Source organism: Lacerta agilis, chromosome 3 (assembly GCF_009819535.1).
Source record: "Lacerta agilis isolate rLacAgi1 chromosome 3, rLacAgi1.pri, whole genome shotgun sequence".
Classification (NCBI taxonomy): domain Eukaryota; kingdom Metazoa; phylum Chordata; class Lepidosauria; order Squamata; family Lacertidae; genus Lacerta; species Lacerta agilis.
In genome coordinates, this window is record NC_046314.1 from 85,849,233 (window position 1) to 85,874,012 (window position 24,780).

Consider the following 24,780-nt stretch of genomic DNA (forward strand, 5'->3'; position numbering starts at 1 on the left):
GTCAAAGCCTGTCTGATCTTGTATCGAAGTGATTGTTAAGAAATCACACACTGCACAGAGCAAGAACAGCTACAAAAGAAAACCAGGCAACCACCTGGGTGTAAAAATTCCAGGGCTGTGTGCCTTACTTGTGTAAAATAGCTTTGAGAAAGAGTCCTTGCCTGTACACCCTGAGATTTCCACTTTCCCAGTACATGACTTAAAGCGAAACGGAGATACTAATCGGTTAGTGGTGACGTCCAGTAAATTGGCAAGCTGATCTACTCATATAGAGAACGATAGGGTGATAGCTAAATTACTGGGATTAAAAATGAAAATAAAAAGTTTGCATCCCAGTCAACTCAGCAACCTAGTGCTCTCCAGATGCTTTGGACTACAACTCCCATCATCCTTGGCCAGCAGGGATGTGCTTGGGGTGCACCAGGTTGGGGAAGGATGCGTTGAGGATGGAGGTGTTTTGCTGCTCAGCATATAAGAAGACAAAGGCAGTAAAAACAACACCTGGGCTAACCCTAATATTGGATCCCTACTTAAAACCACTTCACATGCTATATTCTTCCAATCTCTATTGGATAGGAAAATTAGTGCTTCCTACCCCATTTGAATTCAGTGAGCTACAGTGACCTCAAAGTATTTGTGTGGTGTTGGTGGGGGGTCCGCCTCGAACAAAACAAATTTCACTCTTATTCCCATGTAAAATAAATGTCTGTGGGTGGTATTCAACTCAGTTTAACTCATGGGAGACCTAAAGAGCCCTCTGGTGAGAGGGTGTGGCCTGGGGGAGAGTCTTCGCTTGGCCCCCACACCTGAGCCAGGTGAGCTTCTGGTCTCACTCTGCATAAGGTACTGTTGAGGGTAGTAGAGCCAAAAAAACTTGATGGGGAAGACTTGGCTCTCTTTTCTACAGTTTCCCCTATGCTAGTTAACCGGTTGTAATTTCGGGAGCATTCATGAAATGTGGGCAGGTTCTTACCGATTTAGCCCAACTGCAGCTTGGCATTTGCGAGTCAGCAGTAGCTCTTGCTCACCAAACCTTGCATTTTTTCCCCCTTCTCTGCCAGATATTTTGAAAAAGTTTAACCCAACCCTCTCTGGCTTCTCCACTGGCACCCAGAATGAAGCGCCCGGATTCAACATGGCAGTAGGAGGAGCCACCGCACAGTAAGACACCGGGACAAGGAAAAACTGTCGCGTTAAGCCTAAACTGTTGCCCCAAAGCTGAGGTTTTTTGCCTGTGTTTCACCTCATCCCCTTCTGGGGTGTAAATCTGGTTAAGAATCCAAGGATAAAGTCTTGCTATAAAATCTTTTTGCAATACTGTACCTGTCTAAATACATTTGGCAACTCTAGCCTCCGAGGTCCTCAATCGATCACCTTTCACCAAGCACTAAATTAACTGCAGAGGGAGTTAGAGGTCAGGTGGCATGGCTGTGAAATAGTGCAGAGCTTCCAAGTGCAGCCTTGAAAATTTAGAGCTTTAGCTCTAAATGCACTCTGTCAGAGCCAATCCTTCAACAAAAATAATTGATCTGAACTTCTCTGCTGTTTGGCTCGCATGCTAGCTGGTTGGCAGGCAAGTTGGCTGGTAGTGTCTTGAAGTTTGTGGTAGTCACCTGTGCAGACATTTTTTTTAGGGAACTTAGGCTGTGTACACACCATACAATTAAAGCACACACACACACACACACACACACACACACACACACACACCCAAGATTCCTGGGAACTGCAGTTTGTTACGAGTGCTGGGAATTGTGGCCTCAGTGAGAAGTCAACTACAGTTCCCAGGATTCCTGGGGGGTGGGTGGAATTGCTTTAAATGCCTTATACTGCATTTGCTGTTCTTGACCATTCCTTTCCTTGTGCAGCTCTTATTGGTCGTGAAGTAGCATTTTATAAAGTGAGAGATGGAGAGAAGCCGCCCAATTCCAAATCTTAAGGATGCTGGAGGAACTCAGACTTTGCAAATTCCAAGATGACATTACCTGATCTAGCTCTGCAATAGATTTCTGCCCTTTCCCAGATGTTGCAACAGAGCTCTCAGCGGCTTAAAGATATAAAAACACTCATTCAAATATGTATTTTGAGAGAAACTGCACATTTAAACATGTATTAATACAGATAATTGCAAATGTATGTTTAGAGGAGATTTATTCATAAACATTGCAGCTCTATGTAGGTAGGATAAAAACCACATGGAAATGACACAGATCTGTCTTGCATATCTAACCCTTGACTTCCAAATAAAATGGTACAATTGCCTAGTGGGCTAGGGTGGTACCCTTAGGAGTACAGCTATAACTGATGTTCCTTTTCAAACCGAGAGCCAGGGCAGTGCAGTTGCCCTAGGTTCAAATCACTACTCAGGCATTAAGTTCAGTGAAGGGCCAGTCATTATCTCTCAGCCTAGTCTACTTCCTGGAGCTGCTGTGACGATAAGTCAGGGTTCAATAAAGCATACACACCACCCTGGGGTCCTTGAGGAAGGGCAGGATAAATAAATACATACATACACTTAACAGTAGAGAATCTGTGAGAGAGCTGACCTGAATTTTGCACAAGAGCTCAGAGTCGGTTTTGATGACAAACTGGCAACAGACAAGTGCAACAAAAAAGACTCATGCAAGTGGTCTGCTTACATGAAGGGTGCAATGTTAAAACAGAGAGTTCTTGCAAGATCATGGCTCATATTTTTCTGAAAGAAAAATAGCGACCTGCAGGGTTTCGTTTCATGGTAGAGCTGACACAATATTTGTGGTTCCTCAGCTACATTGCTCATGAGAGTAAATGGTTTGCATGAGAGGGTGTTTTTTGCTCATTTGTTTCATCCTACTTGGCAGCTGGTGACTGATCAGAAATGACTCTCTGGGTCACAGCGTGAACATCAACCAAGGACTCTCAGATCCTAGTTCTGTTCCACAGTGATGCTCATTCTGTTGGTTGACTCCACTGAGCTTGCCATATTTGAATGCTCTCCTTTTCTCTTTCCATAGGAATCTCCCAGCCCAAGCAAGAGGATTGGTAGCACGAATGAAAAACAGCTCAGTAAGTATCTGCATTACAGAAAATGAATGAAAAGTTTGGCAGCTTGTAAAAACTGCTGGGTGAGGAAGACACCCATAATATTGCTGAATGCAAGAATGCAATATTTGTGTTTAAGATGTTGGGTCATTATATAAAAAAAAACCCAGTCACCCTCTCTTTGTTAATGTATTGCAATATATGTGTTTAAGCAGTGGGGGGTAGGCATGAACAAATTTCATCCTCTAGCCACCTAAACCAACTTATGCTATTTGTGCTGTTTTAAAATATTGATGCTAAAAATATTTAGCCTTGTGAACAGCCCCACCATGCCCCGAGGACTGGGAGCCAAATATTCCCCATCACAAGACATTGTATACAACCCGTGTTGCAATGGTACCACAATCAGAGATTATAGCACTGCTGCAAAATGCCCACAGAGCAAGTAGCTCTAGATAACAGGTCATGATAACAGGTCATGCAAAGCCATCCCCTGATCAAACTGGTGTGACACAAGGGAAGTTCCTATCCAAATACAAAATACCAAGATCAAGCAGTCTCTGAATGAGAGTAAAGCCCATCCATAGGGGCCAAGAGGGCTTCGTGCACACGCCCCACCATAAAATATTTGAGAAGGCTGCCCCCCCCCCAATTGATGGGCATTGCCATTCAAATGGTGTGCATGCACCATGTCGTGTGATTGATTTTGCAAGGTGGGGCTTACCTGTGCCACACACACACACACACACAATATTTTATTCAAGTTGGCACCTCTGAGCCCATCCGTTATGTCTTCAGTGCAGTGCCAGGGGCTGGCTCCAGGCATCCTGCCACATGAATAGACGGCACTCGTACCTTCTGCAGCTAGGGACGGGAGAGAAATCTGATTGTGTTGACATCAGGCAAACTTACCGGTACCTAAGTCATGCTTTCCAAAAAATGAACCAAAACGCATCCGTCCTTCCAAATTCACACTTTCCCACATTTTGCAATCTTGTTCTTCAGTCAAGTAATGTGTACAAAAATCCAGTATATTAGGGGAAATAGCTTTGGGAAATCTGTATATTAGGCAAAGCTGCATACAAAAAAATGCGTCTAGGAGGAGAAATTTGCACCAAAATGCTGATGAAATTTCATGTGGACTTTTTAATTTATTTATTTTTTAAAGCCACCTTTGCTCAGCTATCTACATTGGTTGCCTATTTGCTACCAGCCCATGTTCAAGCTGTTGTTATTAGTCTATAAAGCCCTTAACAATTTGGGACCAGTTGTTGTTTTTTGTAGGATTTGCTTTACCCCATATATACCCACTTGACAGCTTCAATCTGTGGAACTGGCACCTTTGCAGGTACTGCATAACACCCATTCCACATTTGTAAGAAATCCATCTTTCAGTGCAGCAGCAAACTGTGCTTTGGAACTCCTTGCCTGTTGACATCAGGCAGGCAGGAACCTTCGCTGTCTTCCTCTTGGTGCCTGCTTAAAACAATTTTGCTTAGGCAAGCCTCCTGAGACAGCTAGTGTTGATTTTAATCTTTTACAATAACTTAAAACCCGTTTTAACTCTCTCTATATATGTAATGTTAATATTTTGTTTTATATTGTTGCAAAGAGCTTTGGGTGGTTTGCTTGTTTACAATCCAGCAGTACGTGCCTTTTTGCTAAATAAGTAAATAGAATAACAGTGGAGCAGAGAATGCAGAGCTGTGCTGTGATGAGTGTTCAGTAGCTTCAAGACATGCAAAACCAGAGGGCTCACCTCTGGAGGAGAGTCGGCTTCCAGGAGCAAATTGAGGGAATGTTTTTACCATGTGCATTTGTGCCTCATCTGGGTGCAATTCAAGTTAAGTGGTTATGACCAGGCAAGCCCTTTCTGGTAAGGGGCTTAATATACCTGTGAGGTTGCCATGGTCCTTATGTGGCATTAAACCTTCTTGGACAGACAAAAAACACCTCCTTAATGTGATCTGTGCGTCAAGGAAGGGCATGAAATGCATGTGAAGACAGGTGTTCTCGGTGGCTGCCCCACATTTCTGGAACTTGTTCTCCCTGTAGGTCTGCCCGAGTGTCTTTTGGAAGCATTGCAAAACCTTTTTATGTAGTTGATGTTAGCTTTTGGTGGCTGAGCTCAGATGCAGAGGGAAAATGCAACCAGGGTGTATTAACTGTGTTATTACCAACCTGAGTCCTTTGGCTTTGGGAGAGGAGCCATTGCAGGGAAGGAAGAGAAACCAGTGCCATCAAACTATTGATGGATCATTTTGTGTGGGCTGGAAGACAAACAAAAACCACTGCTTTCCCAAACCTAGGCCTGTGTGACAGGTACTGTGTGAGGGCTGACTTTGCTGTCAGTTTTTCTGTTCTTATTAGTTGCATTTAGTTGCATGTTCTTTTTAGCTGCATACTGTGATAAGCAGAAACGAGAATCCATTTCCTCTCTGCATTTCTGCATTTTCCCTGCGCATGTGCTCTCTCTCTCTCTCTCTCTCTTACACACACACACACAAACACACACCAGCTGAGTGGAAGCACTGACATTTAAGCAAAAGTCAGAGCAGCTCCTAGGTTTCAGAGACCATGATCCTGGCCTTCTGAAATCAGAGAGGGAATGATGTCAAATACCCCCCCCCCCCGGGCACCTCTTTGAAGCAAACGTGAACTGAAGTCAAGGGCCAGGAAAACAAATCCTATTAATGATGCGAATTCAGCCCTGTTAGTGATTCCCAGGCCTTTGGTTTCCTTAGGACACATTCACCAATGCTTGTTATGTAAACTTGCTGCTCTAAAAATAGCCACCATCCATTCCTTTCTTTGTACTGCATGTTACAGAATGTTTTCCACTGAGTTACAGCTCTCAGCAGCCCCTATTGTTGGCTGGCAATGACGTAGGTTGAAGCAGCTGCCGGCCTTGGCTAAGCACAGCGAAGTCACCTATCTGAGGGCTCCTTCTCACTATCCAAATGTCCACTCTTCTGGGCATTCCCTTCCTTTTTTTTCAACAGTCCTGTAACGTGTCGCTGTCAGGGGTTCTCAGTGACTCCGGCTACTAACAACTAGCATTTGGTGCATCATTGTGGAAAATGTTCTTTGTCTCTCATGTTTGACTCCGTACAAGTGCCAAGGGCTAGCAGTCCCGGTTACACCCTTCACCTCCAAAGTCTATTTGGAATAGAAAGCATCCTGTGTAACAGAAGCCCAGATGCAGCTTAGATGATCACACTCCAGGGCAGCTGCCAATTTCTCCCCTGGCTTGTATCCCACCCCCCTCACAACTCTCCCTGTTATTCAGTCTGACCCACCAATGAAAGACTTTGGATTTCAGACAGCAAAGGGGGGCAGTGTGTGTCTGTGTCTGTGTGTGAGAGAGAGAGGGAGGGAAAGAGAGAGATTGCTCCTATTCTCTATTATCTGTCCTATTAGACAAACCCTTTCATGTGGTAATGATAATGCAACAAGTTCAGCTCAAATACCGAATACCCTCCGTTGGGCATGCAATACCTTCATGCCCTTGAAAAAAGCTGTCACAAAGACAGCATAGGCATGGTGGCATTTCAAACAATGAGGATAGCATGCCATTGCAATTGCTATGTGCGACATGAGAAATATGGGATTGTGAATTTACTCTCAAATGGCCTTTTCCCGTGGAGATGGACTGAGTGTGTACGTGCTTTGGCTTGACTTTCTGCAACCCCAAGCAATGTCTATAACAATTCCGCAGCAGGTGAGCAGGGAGACGATTCCAGCGGTTCTGGAGAGTGGAATCGATGGGATCCTGAGCAAGTCACATCACTCATTACTCTCTTTGCTCCTCCGTGGACTACTCTAATATTGTAGTGTTTTTGTTTCTCACCAGAGCATCAACTATAAGGAGGACTGGAAGCTAGTCACCATTTTCATTGGAGGCAATGACCTTTGTAACTATTGCTTAGACAAGGTATGAAAGCTGTAGCTGGCTTGGTTTGAAAACGATAGTACTTCCTGTCACTTTTTATTTGAAATGAGCATTCTTTTGTCCTGATTCTCGCCCCAGTCCTCAAAGTTGGTGATTGGCTTTAGTGACCTTCCAAAAAAGAGGTTTGTCATCCAAATGGAAAACAACTGAGCCAGCCATTGGGGGAATAACAACAACAACAACAACAATCCATGTGCTGAGCTAATAAGTATTAAAACTATAGTTCCCAGTGTCCCCAGAAATACAATGGAGTATTTTGGAAATACAAAATACTTCTGGATACACATTTTTTTATTGGGAGTTGGGACATACTGAGGTAGGTTTGGAGGAAGAGGGAATGCCAGTCTTTTTCTAAGAATTCTATTCAATTTTTTGAAAGACTCAGTCCCATTCTGAATTAAGTTTACCTGTGACATCAATAAAAATGAGTGAAACCAGTATGCCACCATGCCCTCACAATGTTGTGCCACTTTAAAAGGCCCCCTTCCCCATTTATGAGAAACCAATATGAATTCCAATTATAACATTCAAGATTATGAACTTGAATTTCAAAATTCTGAGTGATTCCCCTTTTTAAAAAATTAACATTTCTGGACGAAAGTTTTGAAGCTGCATTTCATATTTTGAATCTTGTTGCAAAATAGTGGGCTTGATTTCACCTCTTGAATTACATCCACATCCAGTGTTTGGCTGCAGAGAATCAAAATCGGCACTGCCAATCCAACTCTTCCTGATTTGGGCATCAGTTGTTTGTTTTTAATTCAGATGGACTGGTAATTTAAGAATCACGTCCAAACACCATGTGTGCTGAGTAAGTCAAATGCATGCTGCAACTGGGAAACAATTCTGCAATACTTCCTTCTAAATATATCAAGATTTTGCTAGCACAAATTATATCATCATATCAGTCTCCTGCAAGTCAAGCTATTCCATAGACCTTTCTGGTTTTGAGTGTGTGGGGATGGATTAATCTGCAACTTTTCATGTAATACTGAAAATGGATAACTGAGTGTTTCATTTTCTTCAGGAGACCTATTCAGTGGACAAATATGTAGAACACCTCCAGGACACCCTTGATATCCTTTACAAGGAGGTAAGACATTAAGACACTCTAGAAGGCTGAGTTCTTGGCAACGGCACTTAAACATTTCTCACCCCTCGCAGAGTTTCCACGATCATGTTTCATTCAGGACCTTCTTTCAGATAGCTGGCGCTGGTACAGTCATATTTGGAGGGTAATCCAATGACCTTGATAGCTAATGACTAGGAAAGCGGTGAGATTCTACCATGGCGAACGTGTTTGCATTTTATAAGGTTTTCTTCACTTTTCTCAAGGTGGAGCTGGCCCCTAAAGCCCTCTGCAGCAGGAAGATGCTGCTGCCTCAACAGCAGGCTGTTGAGAGCCAGTGTAGTGTAGTGGTTAAGAGTGGTGGACTCGTAATCCGGGGAACCGGGTTCGCGTCTCCGCTCCTCCACATGCAGCTGCTGGGTGACCTTGGGCTAGTCACACTTCTTTCTGAAGTCTCTCAGCCCCACTCACCTCACAGAGTGTTTGTTTTGGGGGAGGAAGGGAAAGGAGAATGTTAGCCGCTTTGAGACTCCTTCGGGTAGTGAAAAGCGGGATATCAAATCCAAACTCTTCTTCTTCTTCTTCTTCTTCTTCTTCTTCTTCTTCTTCTTCTTCTTCTTCTTCTTCTTCTTCTTCTTCTTCTTTGTCTACCATGCTGATGGATGTACTGTCCATCCTCCCCAATTCTTTATTTGCCCTGACTTAGGGGTATTTGTGCAGCAGAGGAGGAAAGGAGATGGATGGACAAACATGATAACAAGTTTGCGTGGCATCTGCAACACTCCCAACTTCTTTCTTTCTTTCTTTCTTTCTGTCTTTCTTTCTTTCTTTCTTTCTTTCATTCTTTCTTTCTTTCTTTCATTTGTTAGTCACTTTATTTTGCCCAGGACAACCCAAAGCAACTTACAAGCAAACAACCTCCCCCCCCCCGCCCCCATGTAGATACATTATTACCAAGGAGGAAAAGCAACATGTTAAAAACATCTCACCCACTTCTAAAGAGCAACATGTGGTTAATGGCTAAAGGCCTGGTTATAGGGGAAGCTTTTTGCCTGGCACCTAAAGATAGGCAGTGAAGGTGCCAGGCGGGCCTCTCTGGGTAGAGCATTCCACAAATGGGGAGCTGCTCCATGGCGCCTTCTGGACTTTTCATTGAAGGGGCACACACAAAAAAAGAGCTTCAGGTGATGATTGCATGGTCCGGTTTGGTTCATGCTGAGCAAAATCACAGATTAATTTTCAGTCTAGCTTAACCGTGAGTTGCTACAGAGTGAATTTGCTCTGTTTTCCCCTTACATTGCCTCGGGCACAGTGTGTAGCGTCAAAGTTTGGAACAAAGATCCATGGGTTGCCACAAGTATGCAGTCAGACCCTGGCTCTCAAATGATGAAGCTTTATTGAGATGAAGGATGAAGACAAAACGAATGAAAGGGGAAAGGTAGAATAAATTTAAAAAACAAAACCATTTGCACCCGTGGGGGCTGGGAGGGCAGAAGGCAGCAGGTGGAACTAGCGCCAATGCAAGCAGAGGCAACTAATTCTATTTTTGTCCCCACCCCACCCTCCTTTCTGCTGAGTTCTACAAGGGCAACACTGAGGCTAAGGGGAAGGAAGCTGGCAGGCAGTCTCACCCCCTGAACTAGTTGTGAGTAAGCAAACAAGGTATGTGGGAGCTGGCTGAAGTTGACACAGCAGTGCCCCATTTGCCCGAATGAAGCAGCCTCCACTGGTCTGCGCTGTTAAGTAACCTCAGCTAGTTATTGAAATTGGTGGCTCAGAGTCTCCTGGGTATTTTATTCATTTTTTTATTTAATAAATTGGTTTGCTGCCTGTCAAAATGAAGCAGTTTCCGAAGGTGGCATGCAAGTCTTATCAAAGATCTTAAAGGCATACAATAAAACACTATGCTGTGATAAGCAGGAAGAATTAAATGGTGGCATCCACTTCAGCCACCCAACAGAGAGTAAAACAGACACCTAATCTACACCTTCAGAAATATTGTTTTAAGACAACAAGAAGGGCGCCAATCCTATTTCGCGACAGGAGGAGTGCCACCGTTTGGGGGCCACCACTGAAAGACCACTGTCTCCTCAGGCCTGCTGACCTAATCTCGCTTCAGGAAGGGCACTTGAGGGTTAGTTCCACAGCAGCTGGCAAAGGCTCATGGGAGTTGTACTCCAAAGCATCTGGAGGGGTTCAAGGTTAGAGAAGGCTGCTTTGGAGCAAAGGTGAGCAACCTTTTTCGCCCCTGAGGCCCACAAGGAGCAGTGGGTAAGTGCTTGTGTGCCGCATGCCAGCGCTCTGGGCATACACATATATATGCAAACAAAAATATGCAGACCCACCCTTTGAAATCAGGGGAAGGTGGCTGTCACCAGTGTGGTCCATGGTCTCAGAAGAGCCTTTCTGAGCTCAACTTTTAGGGAGATAAATGGCCCCTTGGAAGCAGGATGGCGCAGACTATCACCTGCCAAGCAGCTGTTAAGTGGGCCGAGGATGGCATAATTTACATGGGGGAGGGGAGGGAAGGTGTACCAAACCCACCATCTCCAAACCCCCACTTCTTGTAAATTGTGCCCCCTGCAGCCTCCCAAACAGCTGTCTGGTGGTCTGAAGGAAGCACAGGACACAAGGTGATTTTAGTAGTGGAAGAGGTGACAGCAACTCCCGGTGGACCACACAGAACTTCTGTGGTCTGCAGGCTGTTGATTTCCCACCTGTGGTAGAGGCTTGTGGCAAAGTCATGCACATTTCTTTGCTTGCCATAAACGCTTACTGCACAAACGCCATTGCATCTAGCTCGACGTTGCATCAAGCTGGCTAACGGTCCCAGCCTGCAGTTATAGCTATAAAATTTATCGCACCGACATAATATTTTTGGTTCATTGCCACTGGCCCTCTGTACATTTCCTTTCCTTTTGCATGACAACCAGAAGCTCTCACGACTACTGATCTGTGCACAACCTCTCTGTGTTGCTGTTTGGCTCTGCCTTGTGCTCTGTGCATCAATGTACCTGGTTACTGTAATCCCTGCAGCTCCCTCGGGCTTTTGTCAACATGGTGGAGATAATGGAACTCACTGGACTGCGTCAGATAGAAAGGGAAGCATCCGGATGTGTTCTTTCAGGGGCGTAAGTGAGCAGATCGCACAGCAATCTGTATTGTATGCTATTTTTAGGGCCAATCTATACTTTTGTTATTCATAAAGCAACCGCAAAGAGCTTAAAAAACCTGTCCCTTGGAAGATGCTATTGGACCTGGGAGCTGTGAGCCAGCAGATGCTCTAATTATAATGAGGATATTGGGTCTAGTTTTTCCCTTTACTCACACAAGAGCAATCTTCATTGATTTCCATTAGAGCTGCAGCCATTTAAGAGAGTAGCTTTGGGCTTCTTGTTTTCTGTACGGATATTTATAACCAGGTAGGCAGTGATTCACAAAGTCTGGCTGATGCTGGATCTCTTGTGTTCAGCCAATTTGAGACGTGTGTTAACCTGGCGTCCGAGCAAAGCTATCTTCCATTTCTTCAAAAATTTGTGTGTGCTAAACATGTCACAAAAAGCTCATCCCTTTCCACTGTATGGAAGTGTGGGTGTGTTTCCCATCTGGCCAGTGTCATTGTCTACCCAACTATAAAGAGGGTTTGGAACGCCAGAATCCAAAGGTCCAAACTGTTGAATCCAGGAGCTCTTATATCCCAATTAAGAATCATGCCTTGACTAGCCTTCCCCAACTTGGTGCCCTCCAGATGTTTTGGGCTACAGTTTCCATCAGCCCCTGCCATCATGGCCAATGCTGGCTAGGGCTGCAGTCCAAAAATTCTGGAGGGCTCCCAGCTGGGGGAGGTTTCTGTAAACCAACAAGCGAGGCAAAAGTCCCAGGCAGCAGTGGGATTAGAACCTAAGGCCACATCGACATCATACATCTAAAGCACATTTATACAACACCTTAACAGCCTTTGAAAAAGAATCCTGGAAACTAGTTTATGCCTAAGAGAAATACAATTCCCAGCACCCTTAGCAAACTATAGCTCCCAGAATTATTTTGGGTAAGTCATGTGACATGTATGTATGCACATTATTCTGATGTGTCTGTTATTAGTTCATGGAAGAAATGTATTTTTTTAATCCAAGGCATAGGTTTTTGTATTCTGTGGTTCCACAAACATAATCACAAGGGTGGTGAGCCCATGGCCCTCCAGATGTTGTTGAACTCTAGCTCCTCTTAGTACCCACAGCCAGTATGGCCAATGGTCAGGGATGATGGGAATCATAGTCCAACAACCTTTGGAGTTTCCCAAGCCCTAATCTAATACTTTACATTCTTTCTAATCTATTTTAAATCAAACCATTTTGTTACCTGCACTATTGCATGGGGTTGGACTAGGATCTGTGCTGTCTAGGATCTGTGTTTATTTTAGCATCCCTCTCTTTCAGGAGCCTTTGCCCGTGTTTTCTAAACCCCCAGGAAAACTCCCCTGAACTACAGGAAATGAAAAGAATTAACAGAGATTTTCAGGTAAAGCAAGCACTTCCTTTCTTACTGATTTCAAGGGGAGGAATTTAACATCATGCTCTTCCGATCATTCTGCTAGCCCAAGCATTTTGGCTTGCCGGACAGAACGATTCCTCCCCCCCCACACTTTTCCAGGGGCTTCTCCCAACCCACCCCCAACCCAATTTTGGGAGAACAAGGGAAGCACCAGTGCACAAGTAGCAATCTCTGTGCAGGGCTTCCACTGACAAGACTCCTTGGCTGAATCCCACTCAAGATGCTTGCACCCCTCCTGTAGAAGTCAAGCCTACATATTAATAGTGAACTCATTCTCTGAGTGTGGATCCATATGTAGCTAAAGCAGCATCGCCCACAAGGGGAAAAAAAAGTGTCAGCTGGCTTGGAGAAACCCCAAGGTCTGCACACACACTCCAAGGGAAGGAACCTGAAACAGCCCAAGGAGGACCAAGTGTGTTCAGATGCTACAGTATGTTGGCTGGGTATTTGAGGTTGGGTGGAGCGGAAAATGCAGTGGTTGACTGATGCCCATTGGAACTAGTAGAGCAGAAAGGAGGGAGATCATCAGTAGGTGGAGCCAGGGTCAATGACAGGCCGAGCCAACTAGGTCTAGTTTTGTCCCGTCCTCCTCCCTGCAGAGTTTTGTTTTTTTTTTACAAGGGCAACACGAAGACAAAGGAGGAGGGGGCTGACAGGAAATGCCACTCCCTGGACTAGATGCAAAGGAGAAGGCAGGCTGAGAGTTGGTGGGGCCTAACAGACCAGCCTCCCTTGAGAAAATGGCAAAGCTGACTGGAACCCTCCACGCTGCCACATTTTGTTGACTTGATTTGGTGCTGAGAGTACCTGAGAGCGATTTCTTGTTTCAGCTGGCGTCGCTGATGTCATCTGTTTCGCCACATAAATCCACTCTCTTGCATTTCACGTTGTGCCTGGAGCTCCGTGACTCATCCTTGCCTCTTCTTCACCTCTTCTGTCTTGTGTATTTATTTGCATTGTGTGTTTATCTGTTATGTGTTCCCCCACTGTCTGAGGCACAGTGGGAAGCAGTGAAGTCTTTTAGCCTTCTTGATGCTCGTGCCCTCCTAATGGGAATCCCTGCTCAGGGAAACTCAGCCTCAGCCTCTCTGCTTTTCCATTTTTAGGAGTTCTTTTCTGGGCAGTTCTTTCTTGGGAGCCATCTGGCATTCCTGGTTACAGCTGGAGGCGGCTCCTCTGAGCTGAACTGGAGCTGTTTTACTCCCTGCCAACTTATTTCTCTTGATTGTTTTACTTGTTTATAGTGCTGCGGTTTTGTAGTTTTATAAGGATGGCTTTATTATTTTAATGATTTTTTTGTTGTAAATTAAGAACATAACAGAGTCTGCGCAATCAAAAAGGCCTATCTAGCCCAGTATCCTGTGGGCCAACCAGATGCCTGTGGGAACCCTGAAAACAGGACCTGAGTGCAACATCATTCCCCTCACTTGTAATTCCCAGGAGTATTTCAGACTCATACTGACAATGTAGTTTGGGAGCCGGGAGGGGGGGTAGTACATAGTCATTGTGGCTGAGAGCCATTGGTAGCCTTAATTTCCTTTAGGAGGCTTGCTGGGAACCAGTATAGAGATTTGAGAAATGGTGGCGATAATAGCAAGTTGGGTTTCTAAGCCTACCCTATGATTTGTAAGGATCTATCTCCTTTTCTTCTTTATCCTTGCAAGAGCTCTGTGAAGCGGGTGTTCCTGCCATCTGACTGCCTCAGGACATAAGCTCAGCTGGTGTGACTTCCACAATGACCTTTAATGGGGTAGCTGTGCTGCCCTTACTGTGTACTTTGTCACTTCTTCTCCTGTGACACCCCCCTGCACTTGGCACTCATCCCTTTTAGTCCGTCTGGTCTGAGTCAGAACTTGTAAACTGGAGGGGAAAGAGCTAAAGGAGTCCCCATGTCAACGCTGACCTTGCCATTGTGTACTTCCCAAACAGGAGAGAAGCGCAAGGATGGTCAACAGCAGTCGCTACACGGAGCGGGAGGATTTTGCCGTTGTTGTGCAGCCGTTTTTCCGAAACACCATCATGCCACTAGACAGTGTGAGTCACCGTTTGCTACCTGCAGCATTCAAAGCAGTGTTCCAGGATTTGTTCTAGATGACAAGAGATACAGGCTGAGGATTACATCATCCTTACAACCATGTAGCGTTGCAAGGGAAACTGAAAAATAGACAGACAGATAGAACAGTCAGTCCTAGAGGCAATTGGGAGCCAATGCTGTTGATAGGATTACAGGCCCTCAGAACATATATCAATAAATGAATTGGACCACTTCTGGTTTTCAAAATGCATACAAGAACTGGCACCAGATCCAGACCCCAGAGTGTCTAAAGGACATTTGTCACTCACATATAACTGATATGATACATGCCACAAGTCCACATCTGACTATTCATACAAATCAGGCAGGCAAGCAGAAACAAATAAATCATTCCTCTAATTCATGGGTAGGCAAATTAAGGCCTGGGGGACGGATCCAGCCCAATCACCTTCGCAATCCGGCCCGCAGACGGTCCAGGAATCAGTGTGTTTTTACATGAGTAGAATGTGTCCTTTTACTCAAAATGCATCTCTGAATTATTTGTGGGGCATAGGAATTTGTTCATCCCCCCCCCCAAAAAAATATAGTCCGGCCCCCCACAAGGTCTGAGGGACAGTAGACCGGCCCCCTGCTAAAAAGTTTGCTGACCCCTGCTCTAATTGTTCAAAACAGAAAAGGCCTTTAGGGGGAAAGGGAAAGGAGACCTGTGTAAAAGGTTGGTGCCAAGTCCAGAGAAATGATAGGTGGGCACGTATCTGAAGTAACCTTTTGAAATTGTTGCAGCACTGACATTGTCGTAGGACTGCTTCCTATATGCATCTCTATCTCAACATCTCATCGCCGCACCATCTATCAACCGATGCATCAGAGCTGAAAATGTGAACGGCCTCTAAAATTTGAGGAGACAGCAAATGTTATGAAAGCTCTGCTTTGGTGATTAATCTGTGATTCCGCACACCATTTTGCATGCTAGTCTTCACTCGAGGCTGCAAGCATTGAAAGATGAAGGGGGAAAGGAGATTTCAAAAGTGCATATGTACCAGTTTATTGGGGGCCAAGGCTACTTAACCAGATAAAAGAATGAAGAGTCGTGTGGCCCAATAAATATGACTATATTTACTGTATAAACTTCTGTAGACTGGAGTCCACATCTGAAGAAGCATATAAGACTATCTAAGCAGTTTGTCTGAAGAAACTGGTTTAGCTTCTCCTGCAGAAGAAACTATGGACTTGAAAAGCATTGAGCCCTACTTAACTGGTTTCTATACACCCTTGAGGTCTCCCCATCTTTTCATTTCTATATAGGTGCCTTCTCTACATCTCTTCTTTGGTCACATGTACGTGTGAACTAACCGTTATGGCTTGCGCTTCCAAAAAATCTATAATGTCATTTGATAATGTTTCCCATTCTAAAGAATAGGCTCCTTCACTCTCCAGTCTAGAACTCTGTGTATGTCACAGCGCGCTCAGTCCATGTAATTACTGCTTTTGCAGGCCTCCCTGTTTGCAGCAAAGGATTCTGCCCATTCACTGAAACAAATAGCTTATTTGCAGGTTGGAGAATTATGTCCTTGCATCAGAGTCACTGTGTCCTCCTCCCAAGAGCATCAGTATGTTGAAAGGACCTGGAGGCGAGATGCTCCATTGATATTGCTGATTGCTGCTTATATGAGGAATAAAAGTAACCATTTATCATCAATACCACTTGGAAAAAAGGCTTATTATACTGCCCTTTCAATCTAACAGCATTTAAAGTTGTAGAAAGCATGCACTGACATCCCTGTTGATAGTTGACTTAGTCGATTTTTACACATTATGCCAAAAAAATCTATACCTAGCTGGTGGTTGCTGCAGGAGTGTATTAAACACAAAAACAAACCACGTGACTTCTTTTGAGAGGCAGGATTTGACTGTTGATTGGCTCGGCACCAAGAGACAATGGGCCAAAAAATACATGTGAAATGCCAGAGCCTGACTAGTGAGCGATAAAATCTATTATGAAGATTAATAATTGTATTTTGTACTAAATCACAGGATGGGAAGCCAGACCTGAGTTTCTTTGCAGTGGATTGCTTTCATTTCTCGGAGAGAGGCCATGCAGAGATGGCCATAGCACTCTGGAATAATATGGTAAGAGGGTGGCTGTATGAATTCAAACATACTTGGTGGTACAGAAACCACATATATGGGGGTGTGGATAGACGAACAGCCTATTTCCTTTCCCTGTCAGTTTCACGCAGGCTCATAGTCATAGGTCCATCCTGTCCTGTTTTACTAAAGATTTAAAAACACACAAGGAAAAACCATGTAAATTATCCACATTTTGTAATAACAACAACAATAATGTTATTATTTTATTATAATTTTATTATTTATACCACGCCCATCTGGCTCAGTTGCCCCAGCCACAATTCCATGCATTTTTCTTCCTAAAATATGCATTTGTGCATTTTCCCGTACAATGCAATTTTTTTGTCCACATTTTGTGGAACCGAAAAGGTCCCAGAACCTCCAAGGGAAGCAGTTTGCTTTAAAAAGCGGTCTGGATTAATTTCTCTTCTATCCTAGAGATGGCAACTAGCTGTAGTTACTGACTGATTCTGCACATGCTTGCAGGATTGTGCAAAGTTTAAAGATTATCATGATTTTATAATCTGTTTATTATTCAGAACAAGTTCAGTGGCTGCTGTTTAGCTCACATTCATCCTTTAACATATATAAAACACTTATCACTGTTGCTGCATCAACAAGGACCCATTTTCCTGTGTGATTTGTCTCAAGGCGCCATTCATAATCCTGGAAATATAATGTTGATGCCTTCCTGCTGAGGCGATGTAATGTTTAGAAGTCCACTTCATGTTTTCCTATGAGTTCTAGCCTACTAGAACCTGAAGCAGTTCCATCCCAGGGTTGGTTTGTAGTTTCTGTGCTTTCTGTGATCCCAGTAACAGCAGCTGCATAGATGGACGCTATACAATAAGCACAGTGTGTAGCTGAGGCTTACCCAGCCTGGTGCCTCCAGATGTTTTGAACTGCTATTGCCACCAGCAACATGGCCTATTTATTTCAGGTTGGGGGGTCGAGGCAGGTATGGTTTGACCCTCAGCCTCTCCAGGAGGTGTCAACACCTTACTGTCAGAACCGTGGGATGGAAAGCCATCTGGCTTGGCCCCAGCCGGAGCATCTCCCTTCTCAGCCTTGCCACTGCAGAGATCCATCAGTCATCCTCCTCCGACGTGCATCTGTGACTCGAGCTATTTAGCAGGAGCACACATTTCTTCAGCAGTGTAAACACACAACAGATCAGGCTCGAGGCGTGGCTACTGTATTAAGCTGCACATTTATTACACATAAATCAGGACAAAGAAAAACATGGCCTCTCTCCTTCTCGGAGAGAGAGAAAAACAAAATCAATACAGAGCGGATGTTCCGCTCACAGGACTCCAGCAATCTGTGCTGGAATGTAAACAGACATGTGACATGTAACAATCCCACATATCTGCAGCGTGGGAGGAGTGTAATTCCCAACACTTACATCCTCCTCGGCACTTACTCCACTACAATAGCAACAATAACAATAGCAGCAATAACAAACATTACTCTAGAACAGGGTTTCCCAAACTTGGCTCTCCAACTGGTTTTGGACTACAACTCCCATCATCCCTAGCTAGCAGGACCCAGTGTTCAGGGGTGATGGGAGTTGTAGTCCAGAACCAACTGGAGAACCAAGTTAGGGAAACCCTGCTCTACAATGCTGAACCCGAGAGAGAGACAGAATTCAGCCCAAACTCACATCCAACATCATAACCCAGCCTGCTCCAAGCCCTTTAAGGCTCCTATGACTTCCTGGAGGTTTTTGCTGCAGTTTCTTCTGGTACTCGGCCACAGCTCCCCGCCACCCATAATACTCCAAAATACTTAGGGATGAGATAACTGTGCTGTTTTTCTCCTACAAACCCCAAACAACTTGGGACCAGAGTACCTTAGTCTAGGAATGTCATATGACGGACTGATAGCCCCTGGCAAGTTATTTCCTCCATTGCCTATAAATGAGTGGCCAGAGCATATCCCTCATTTTCTTTAATTAAGAGATAGCCTAGCAGGTGACCATAGCAAGAGCAATGTTGTCTCTCCAGCAAGCTTCATTCCAGGCATGACTGGTGGAAAGTGTTACCTTTAACAGGAGGAGAATGTTAAGTGGCCCCTTTAACCAGCACTTGAGGCCAAATTGCCCCTCAAGCAAATCTGGTTGCTGCGTCACCTCGGCCTTTGCCAAACTGGTTCCTTCCAGAGGTTGGACTACAACTCCCATCATCCCTGCCTATTGGCCATGCTGGCTGGGGCGGGTAGCAGCTGGGATCCAACACCTAGAGGGCCACAAAAGATCTATAAGCAGAGTTTTTTATTTGCTTTTTGAGGGAGCCACTCTACCAGAAACGGAATGTGTTTTCCCACCAGATGTGGAATAACAAAGTCATATTCCTAGTTCCTGGGTTTTACAATTGCCTCACGGCCAGAAATCTCATACAGTTCTGACCTTAGGTCAGAAGAGTTGTGCTGATTTCCTTTCTGTTTCAGGGTTCTTGGTTTTTAAACTTTCTTGATTTACCAGCGTGGTTCACTTTCCTAGACTAGCGAGGACCTTTTTCTTTGCTGGAGTAGAGGAATGATTGCTCAGAGCGTTTTTATCTGCCTCCTCGCCTGAGGTTTTTCTGGGTCAGGGAATGTTGGAATCTCCGGTAGAATTCTTGCCATTGCCCGGCCAGCAAAGGCTGCGTGCCAAATCAGCGCATTCTCAGCTGCTCCAGCCAGCCACTTTTCTGGCCTTCCCAGGATTTTAAAGCTGTTCTGTTCCCTGTCGATGTACCACGTTGTCTCTCCTGGGAAGGGTTTGTGCCTGCAGGAGTCCTCTGTGCCAAAAAAAACACAGGGTGTGCATGCCAGTCTGTTTTGCTCAGCAACGTTCAAAATAAAGATGAGACCTACTGCAATCTAATGGATGCAGAGGCAGGGAAATCTGAATTGGGAAGCTACTTTATATTGAGTCAGGATATTGGTCCATTTGTTTCAATATATTAGCTCAGTATTTTATACAGTGACTGGAAGCAGCTCTCCAGAGCTTCAAGCGGGAATCATCCTAGTTCTGTCTGGAGATCTCATGGATTGGCAGTGGACATCTTCCCGTGCAAAGCATGGACTCTATACAGTCGTACCTTGGAAGTCAAACAGCCTAGTTCCCGAACATGTGAGTGAGTGTTCTGGTTTGCGAACTATTTTTGGAAGCCAAACATCCAATGGGGCTTCTGCGCCTTCCGATTGGCTGCAGGAGCTTCCTGCAGCCAATCGGAAGCCGCGTTTTGGTTTTTGAACATTTTGGGTGTTCAACTTCCAAGGTACGACTGTACTGAACTATTGAGCTAAGGCACTTTCAAACTGCCACTATTTTGCAGGAGGGATCAAATCACATACTGGAAAATTCAGGTTGTGCAGTTAATGTGGATTTGGCACTCTCACTCGACAAACCTGCTTTTTTAAAGAGTGGGTTATTTAAATATGGAAAGCAATAGGGAAATCCACTGGAATGAGCAACAACAATTGCTTGATGCAATGCTGTGCAGTAAATCCTCCAAAGAAATAAGTACGAATGTGTGTTACCTGTAAGTGACCAAGTCTCTCTTCACCTAAGAAATCACTGAGTAGTCTAGACCTATTGGTGTAGAGCAAGGGTGGGCAACCTGAGTGGGCCCTCCAGGCATTGCTGGACTACAACTCTCATCACCTCTGACCCATGGGGCTAGATAGGACTGATGGGAGTTGGAGTCCAACAATATCTGAGGGACCACTGGTTGTCCATCCCGGAGGTAGAGCAACTTGGAGGAGGAGCAAAAACTCTACCCTGGTGTGAAACTTCTTATAGTACCACGGTGTGGTCAGGCTTCAAGTCAAGTCCGCAGGGCTCCAATGAAAACCTGCTAAATGGTTCTTGGAGAGGAAGAAGCAAATAGGTGGGTGGGTAGCTGGTCTCCCGACTAGGGTTCTTGCAACATGCATTTCCTATGTGCCTGGGAGTACTCTTGGCAGCACTCTGTGTGTTCAGGCAACTTAGAACTGCACCCTAAAAAGGGCAGATAAAGCTGGCTATATCGCCTGCTTGGCATGGTTAATTTAATCTCCCATTTACAGTGCAACCCTGTTGGACAGGCTGTCCAAACATTATGGCTTGCACACAGCATAAATGTGTAACTTCTGGATCACAGATCTACAGCCAGCACACCCCTACATTTCTGGCCAGCTCTGAAAGGCTAGGAAAAACACTGCAATTCTTGCCTGGAAGCAAATCCCATTGAAATGAGAATCAGGTTGCACAGATCTAATCTTTTCTCATCCCTCTTGAGTCAATTGGGTTTCACCTGCATAAAATTCCCTTCCAGAGGACTACATTAGCTGCCACGTATTGAGGCCCTTCACTATACATTTGATATTTCATCCTATTAATTTGCCACTTCCCATGAACTCTATAGAAGCTATAAAAGGCTGCTTTTATGCATTGGAACTTAAGACATAGATTACATTTCTGCAGGGTTTTTATAGCCTGCTGTCATGACCTTAAGACAGTATGCTTAACATTTTTAAAAAAAAATCTTATTCTGTACCTGCAGAAAGAAGCTGACACTTTCCAAGCTATAATTGTATAATATAGCAGAATACAGAGCAGTGATATATACAATACTATAATAATGAAGTAGGTATAATGATTGAGCACTGCAATTTAATGGTGATATTTTATTAGTGTGGTTTTTGTGGTGCATTATAACATACCCAGTTCCATGAAAATATAGAATTACGATTCAGGGGCGAGTTATTTGTCCTCCTTTCTTTCAGCTGGAGCCAGTTGGTCATAAGCAGTCATACAATAACTTCACATATGCAAGGTCAAAACTCAAGTGCCCAACCTCGGTAAGTAACAAAGGTCTGCAGAAACACATAGCCCCATAGCACAGGCATAGGAAGAGCCCTCCTGAATCAAGAGACGAGGCCTATGCAATCCCACATCCGGCTTCCCCACAACAAAATAAGTTCTTCTCACTTTTGATTCATTGCACTCCTTCTGAAATAACTTTTAAATGGCTTAAAATGTGCCATCCCCCTTTACAAGCTTTATGTAGCATGAAAGCAATCCGATTGCCCAAACAGAACTAGATACTAAAAGAGGCAAGAGCCCAGGACGTGAAGCGCGATTCTTTGGGATTCAGAATTGCACCAGTCCTGATGCTGCTGCTAATGGCTAGATTAAGACCTTTAGAGGCCCTAAGTGTTTTGGTGCCCTCATATATATCTAATTCAAAATATAAACAATGATTAACTTTATATTATTAAACTCTATTATTACTATGTTATTATTACAATTATTATTATTATTATTGCATATATATGTATGTAATTTTTTCATTTATTGTGGGAGCCAGTGCCATTATATGGTCCATGGTAAATCTGGCAATGGAAACATTCTGTGCTGCCCCTCTTCCCATGATCCCCTAAGCACATGCTTATTTTGCTTAATGGTTAACCCAGCCCTGGGCACGTGTGTAGGAAGCTACCTCATTGTGCCACTGGTCCTTCTAACTCAATGTTGTTAACACTGGTCAGAAGCAGGATCCAAGGTTTCAGACCCAGCTCTTTCCAAGCCATACCAAGGATTGAAGAGCATGACAATTACGGTAGAGCTTGCAATGGATTTGGCTTGCAAGCAGAACACAAATCAGGCCAGATGGGTGAAAAGAAAGAGGGAGGACTTGCCCTTGCCCTGCTACTTTCCCTTGGGGAAGCTCAATCTTTCCCGCTGAATCGGAGCAAACATCAGTCCGGCTTTCTCCAGACAAACATTAGCTCCGCTTTATTGCAAAAGAGCCACTTTTCCAGGGAGAAACAAGGGCAAAACCACTCAGACCCAAGCCTAGAAGTTTCAGAACAAGTGAAACCACTCATTCAAAACCACTTGGACCCATGCATTCTAAGTGCGGGACAAGCCCTGAAACCTGCTGCTGTTATTTATAAGACAGGTGACGAATAGAGCTCTTGTTCCTAAATGGGTTTAATTTATTAAACTGAAATAGTAGGTGCATTTAGGGGAAAAAATGTTAACCTGGATTTAATCCCTAAACTTTTCAATCTCTTCATTAAAAGAAGAAGAAGTTTTATTTCACAGGGTTTGTTAGAGTTGCATACCCCCAGTTGGAGGTTTAAAATAAATGTGCTAAAAGCAGTGTTGATCCACTGGAGGCCAAATGGAGAGGCTTCAGGGGAACATGTTAGTTTATAGTTCAGGAAAATTTTAAGGTGGTAAATCTTTCTGCTATAGCAGATGGGGAAATACTATTTTGTTGCTTTTGTACTTCATGGGTGGGAGGGTCCCCTCTTACATCTTTAGGTGGTGTCAGAGCCGTCTCATCCATTGGGGCTGGTGGCGCGGCGCACCAGGGCGCAATGGCCTGGAGGGCGCCTCCGCCCTCCAGCCCCGCTGGCAGCGCCTGCCGGCAGCGCCCTCTGACTCCCGGCAAGGGAGCTGGCCGGCCACGCCACGTCCTCTGGCTGCCCAGCAGAGCACAGGAGCTCTGCGCGCCCTTCCAGCGCTTCCGGGACAGGAGGCGAGGGCAGCCGGCTCGCGCTCCCGCGCGCAGCCGGATGGCGCGGCGCAGCCGGCCAGCTCGCGCTCCGCGCGCAGCCGCCCGCCCGCCCGATGCAGCGCGAGCTGCCCAGCCGCGCCGTCCGGCTGCGCGCGGAGCGCGAATTGCCCGGCTGCGCACGGGAGCGCGAGCCGGCCGCCCTCGCCTCCCATCCCGGAAGCGCTGGAAGGGCGCGCAGAGCCCCGCGCCGCTCCAGCGCCACGCCCCTCATCCCCCACTCGCCCACCCCCCTCCCAAGGGGCGGCAAGCGCGGGAGGGAGGCGGCGGAGAGGCGGCATGGCGGGGGCGCCGGAGGGATAGCCGCGCCAGGGCGGCAGATCCCCTTGAGACGGCTCTGGGTGGTGTAAGGACTGAATGCTGTTCTGTAAACTGTGCCTTTCTGCTGCAGGAAAATCCCTTTCTTTTCACCTCAAGCAACAGCAAAGCGCAGAGTTCAGGAATCGATGCAGAGAACAATGGAGGCAAGGTGCCCTACTGGGCTGCGATTGTGGCAGCAACAGCTGGAATCTTGGCAGGATCCCTCATTGCCTGGGTGATCACCACTCGGAGAGCCAGCAAACGCCCATATTCAGGAAACACAGCGACTGGAGAGAAAGTAACAACGTTTTGAATTTGCACCTGCACCAAGGAGATCTAACACAACATCTACCTCCAGTAACATGAGGAAAGCAGTATGGGAGCTTAGCAGCAGCTTTTCACATACTATTTTTAAACAAAAAAAAATCCATCTAAAAGTGGGAGAAGGAATATCGGCTCAGACATCATGGTAACTGTTTGCAGACCAGAGCTTAGAAGATGAGATACATAGGGAGAGCTTATTAAAGCAAGAACATTCCAAATATATCGGCCCTCCCTGATTTTAAATAGGATATTTGTTATTGTAATGGAAACGTCAAGATAAAGAATGCTTCTATATGGTGATTAAATGGTCCGTGCATTTTGCATTCCCACTGAAGATTCATCCGCAAATGTCAGGTTTGCTCTCTTAATCCTGGCCTCTTAAATGGCATCTGGGAGCATTTAGTGAATACAATAATCAACAGTGTTACGAATGAAGAGCTATCAATTCTAGAGTTGCCATCCTGGCTTAAGAGTGAGCCAAATAAAAGCCTTTCAAGAAGCCAACTTTTCCCAGTTTATTTGTATAGGCGGAGATAGAATCTCTTAGGTTAAAATTCTCACAGGAAATATATAGGAGAGCTAGCTTCCAAGAGGAAGATAAAAAGGTCAAGCCAATTAATATGTCTGTTTTGATATGATGAGAGCATGGGTTGAATAGACATGTGCAGTGTTCAGCATAGACACGGGATTGCATCAGCACATGCCTGGCTTGAGGCTCTAAGGCTGCATGTGCAGTAATCTGCTTCTATCAAACAAAAAATGTAGTTTTTCCTCAACCCAGAATTATTCATGCCTGTCCACAACATGCTGCTTTTTAATCTAGAATGATTCTAGATCCTGCCATCCA

General features: G+C 45.0%; 1 protein-coding gene across 1 annotated transcript in view; it reads left to right on the plus strand.

Moving 5' to 3' along the window:
- PLB1 (phospholipase B1) overlaps positions 1-24,563 on the plus strand; it is a 76,095-nt gene extending 51,532 nt beyond the window's left edge. The window contains 10 exon segments of the mRNA XM_033145448.1: positions 1,062-1,161; positions 2,994-3,045; positions 6,875-6,955; positions 8,001-8,066; positions 11,079-11,173; positions 12,479-12,560; positions 14,523-14,627; positions 16,663-16,758; positions 21,511-21,585; positions 23,701-24,563. Coding sequence (XP_033001339.1) covers positions 1,062-1,161; positions 2,994-3,045; positions 6,875-6,955; positions 8,001-8,066; positions 11,079-11,173; positions 12,479-12,560; positions 14,523-14,627; positions 16,663-16,758; positions 21,511-21,585; positions 23,701-23,922 — 974 coding nt within the window. The 3' untranslated portion in view covers positions 23,923-24,563.
- The last annotated feature ends 217 nt before the right edge of the window (positions 24,564-24,780 follow it).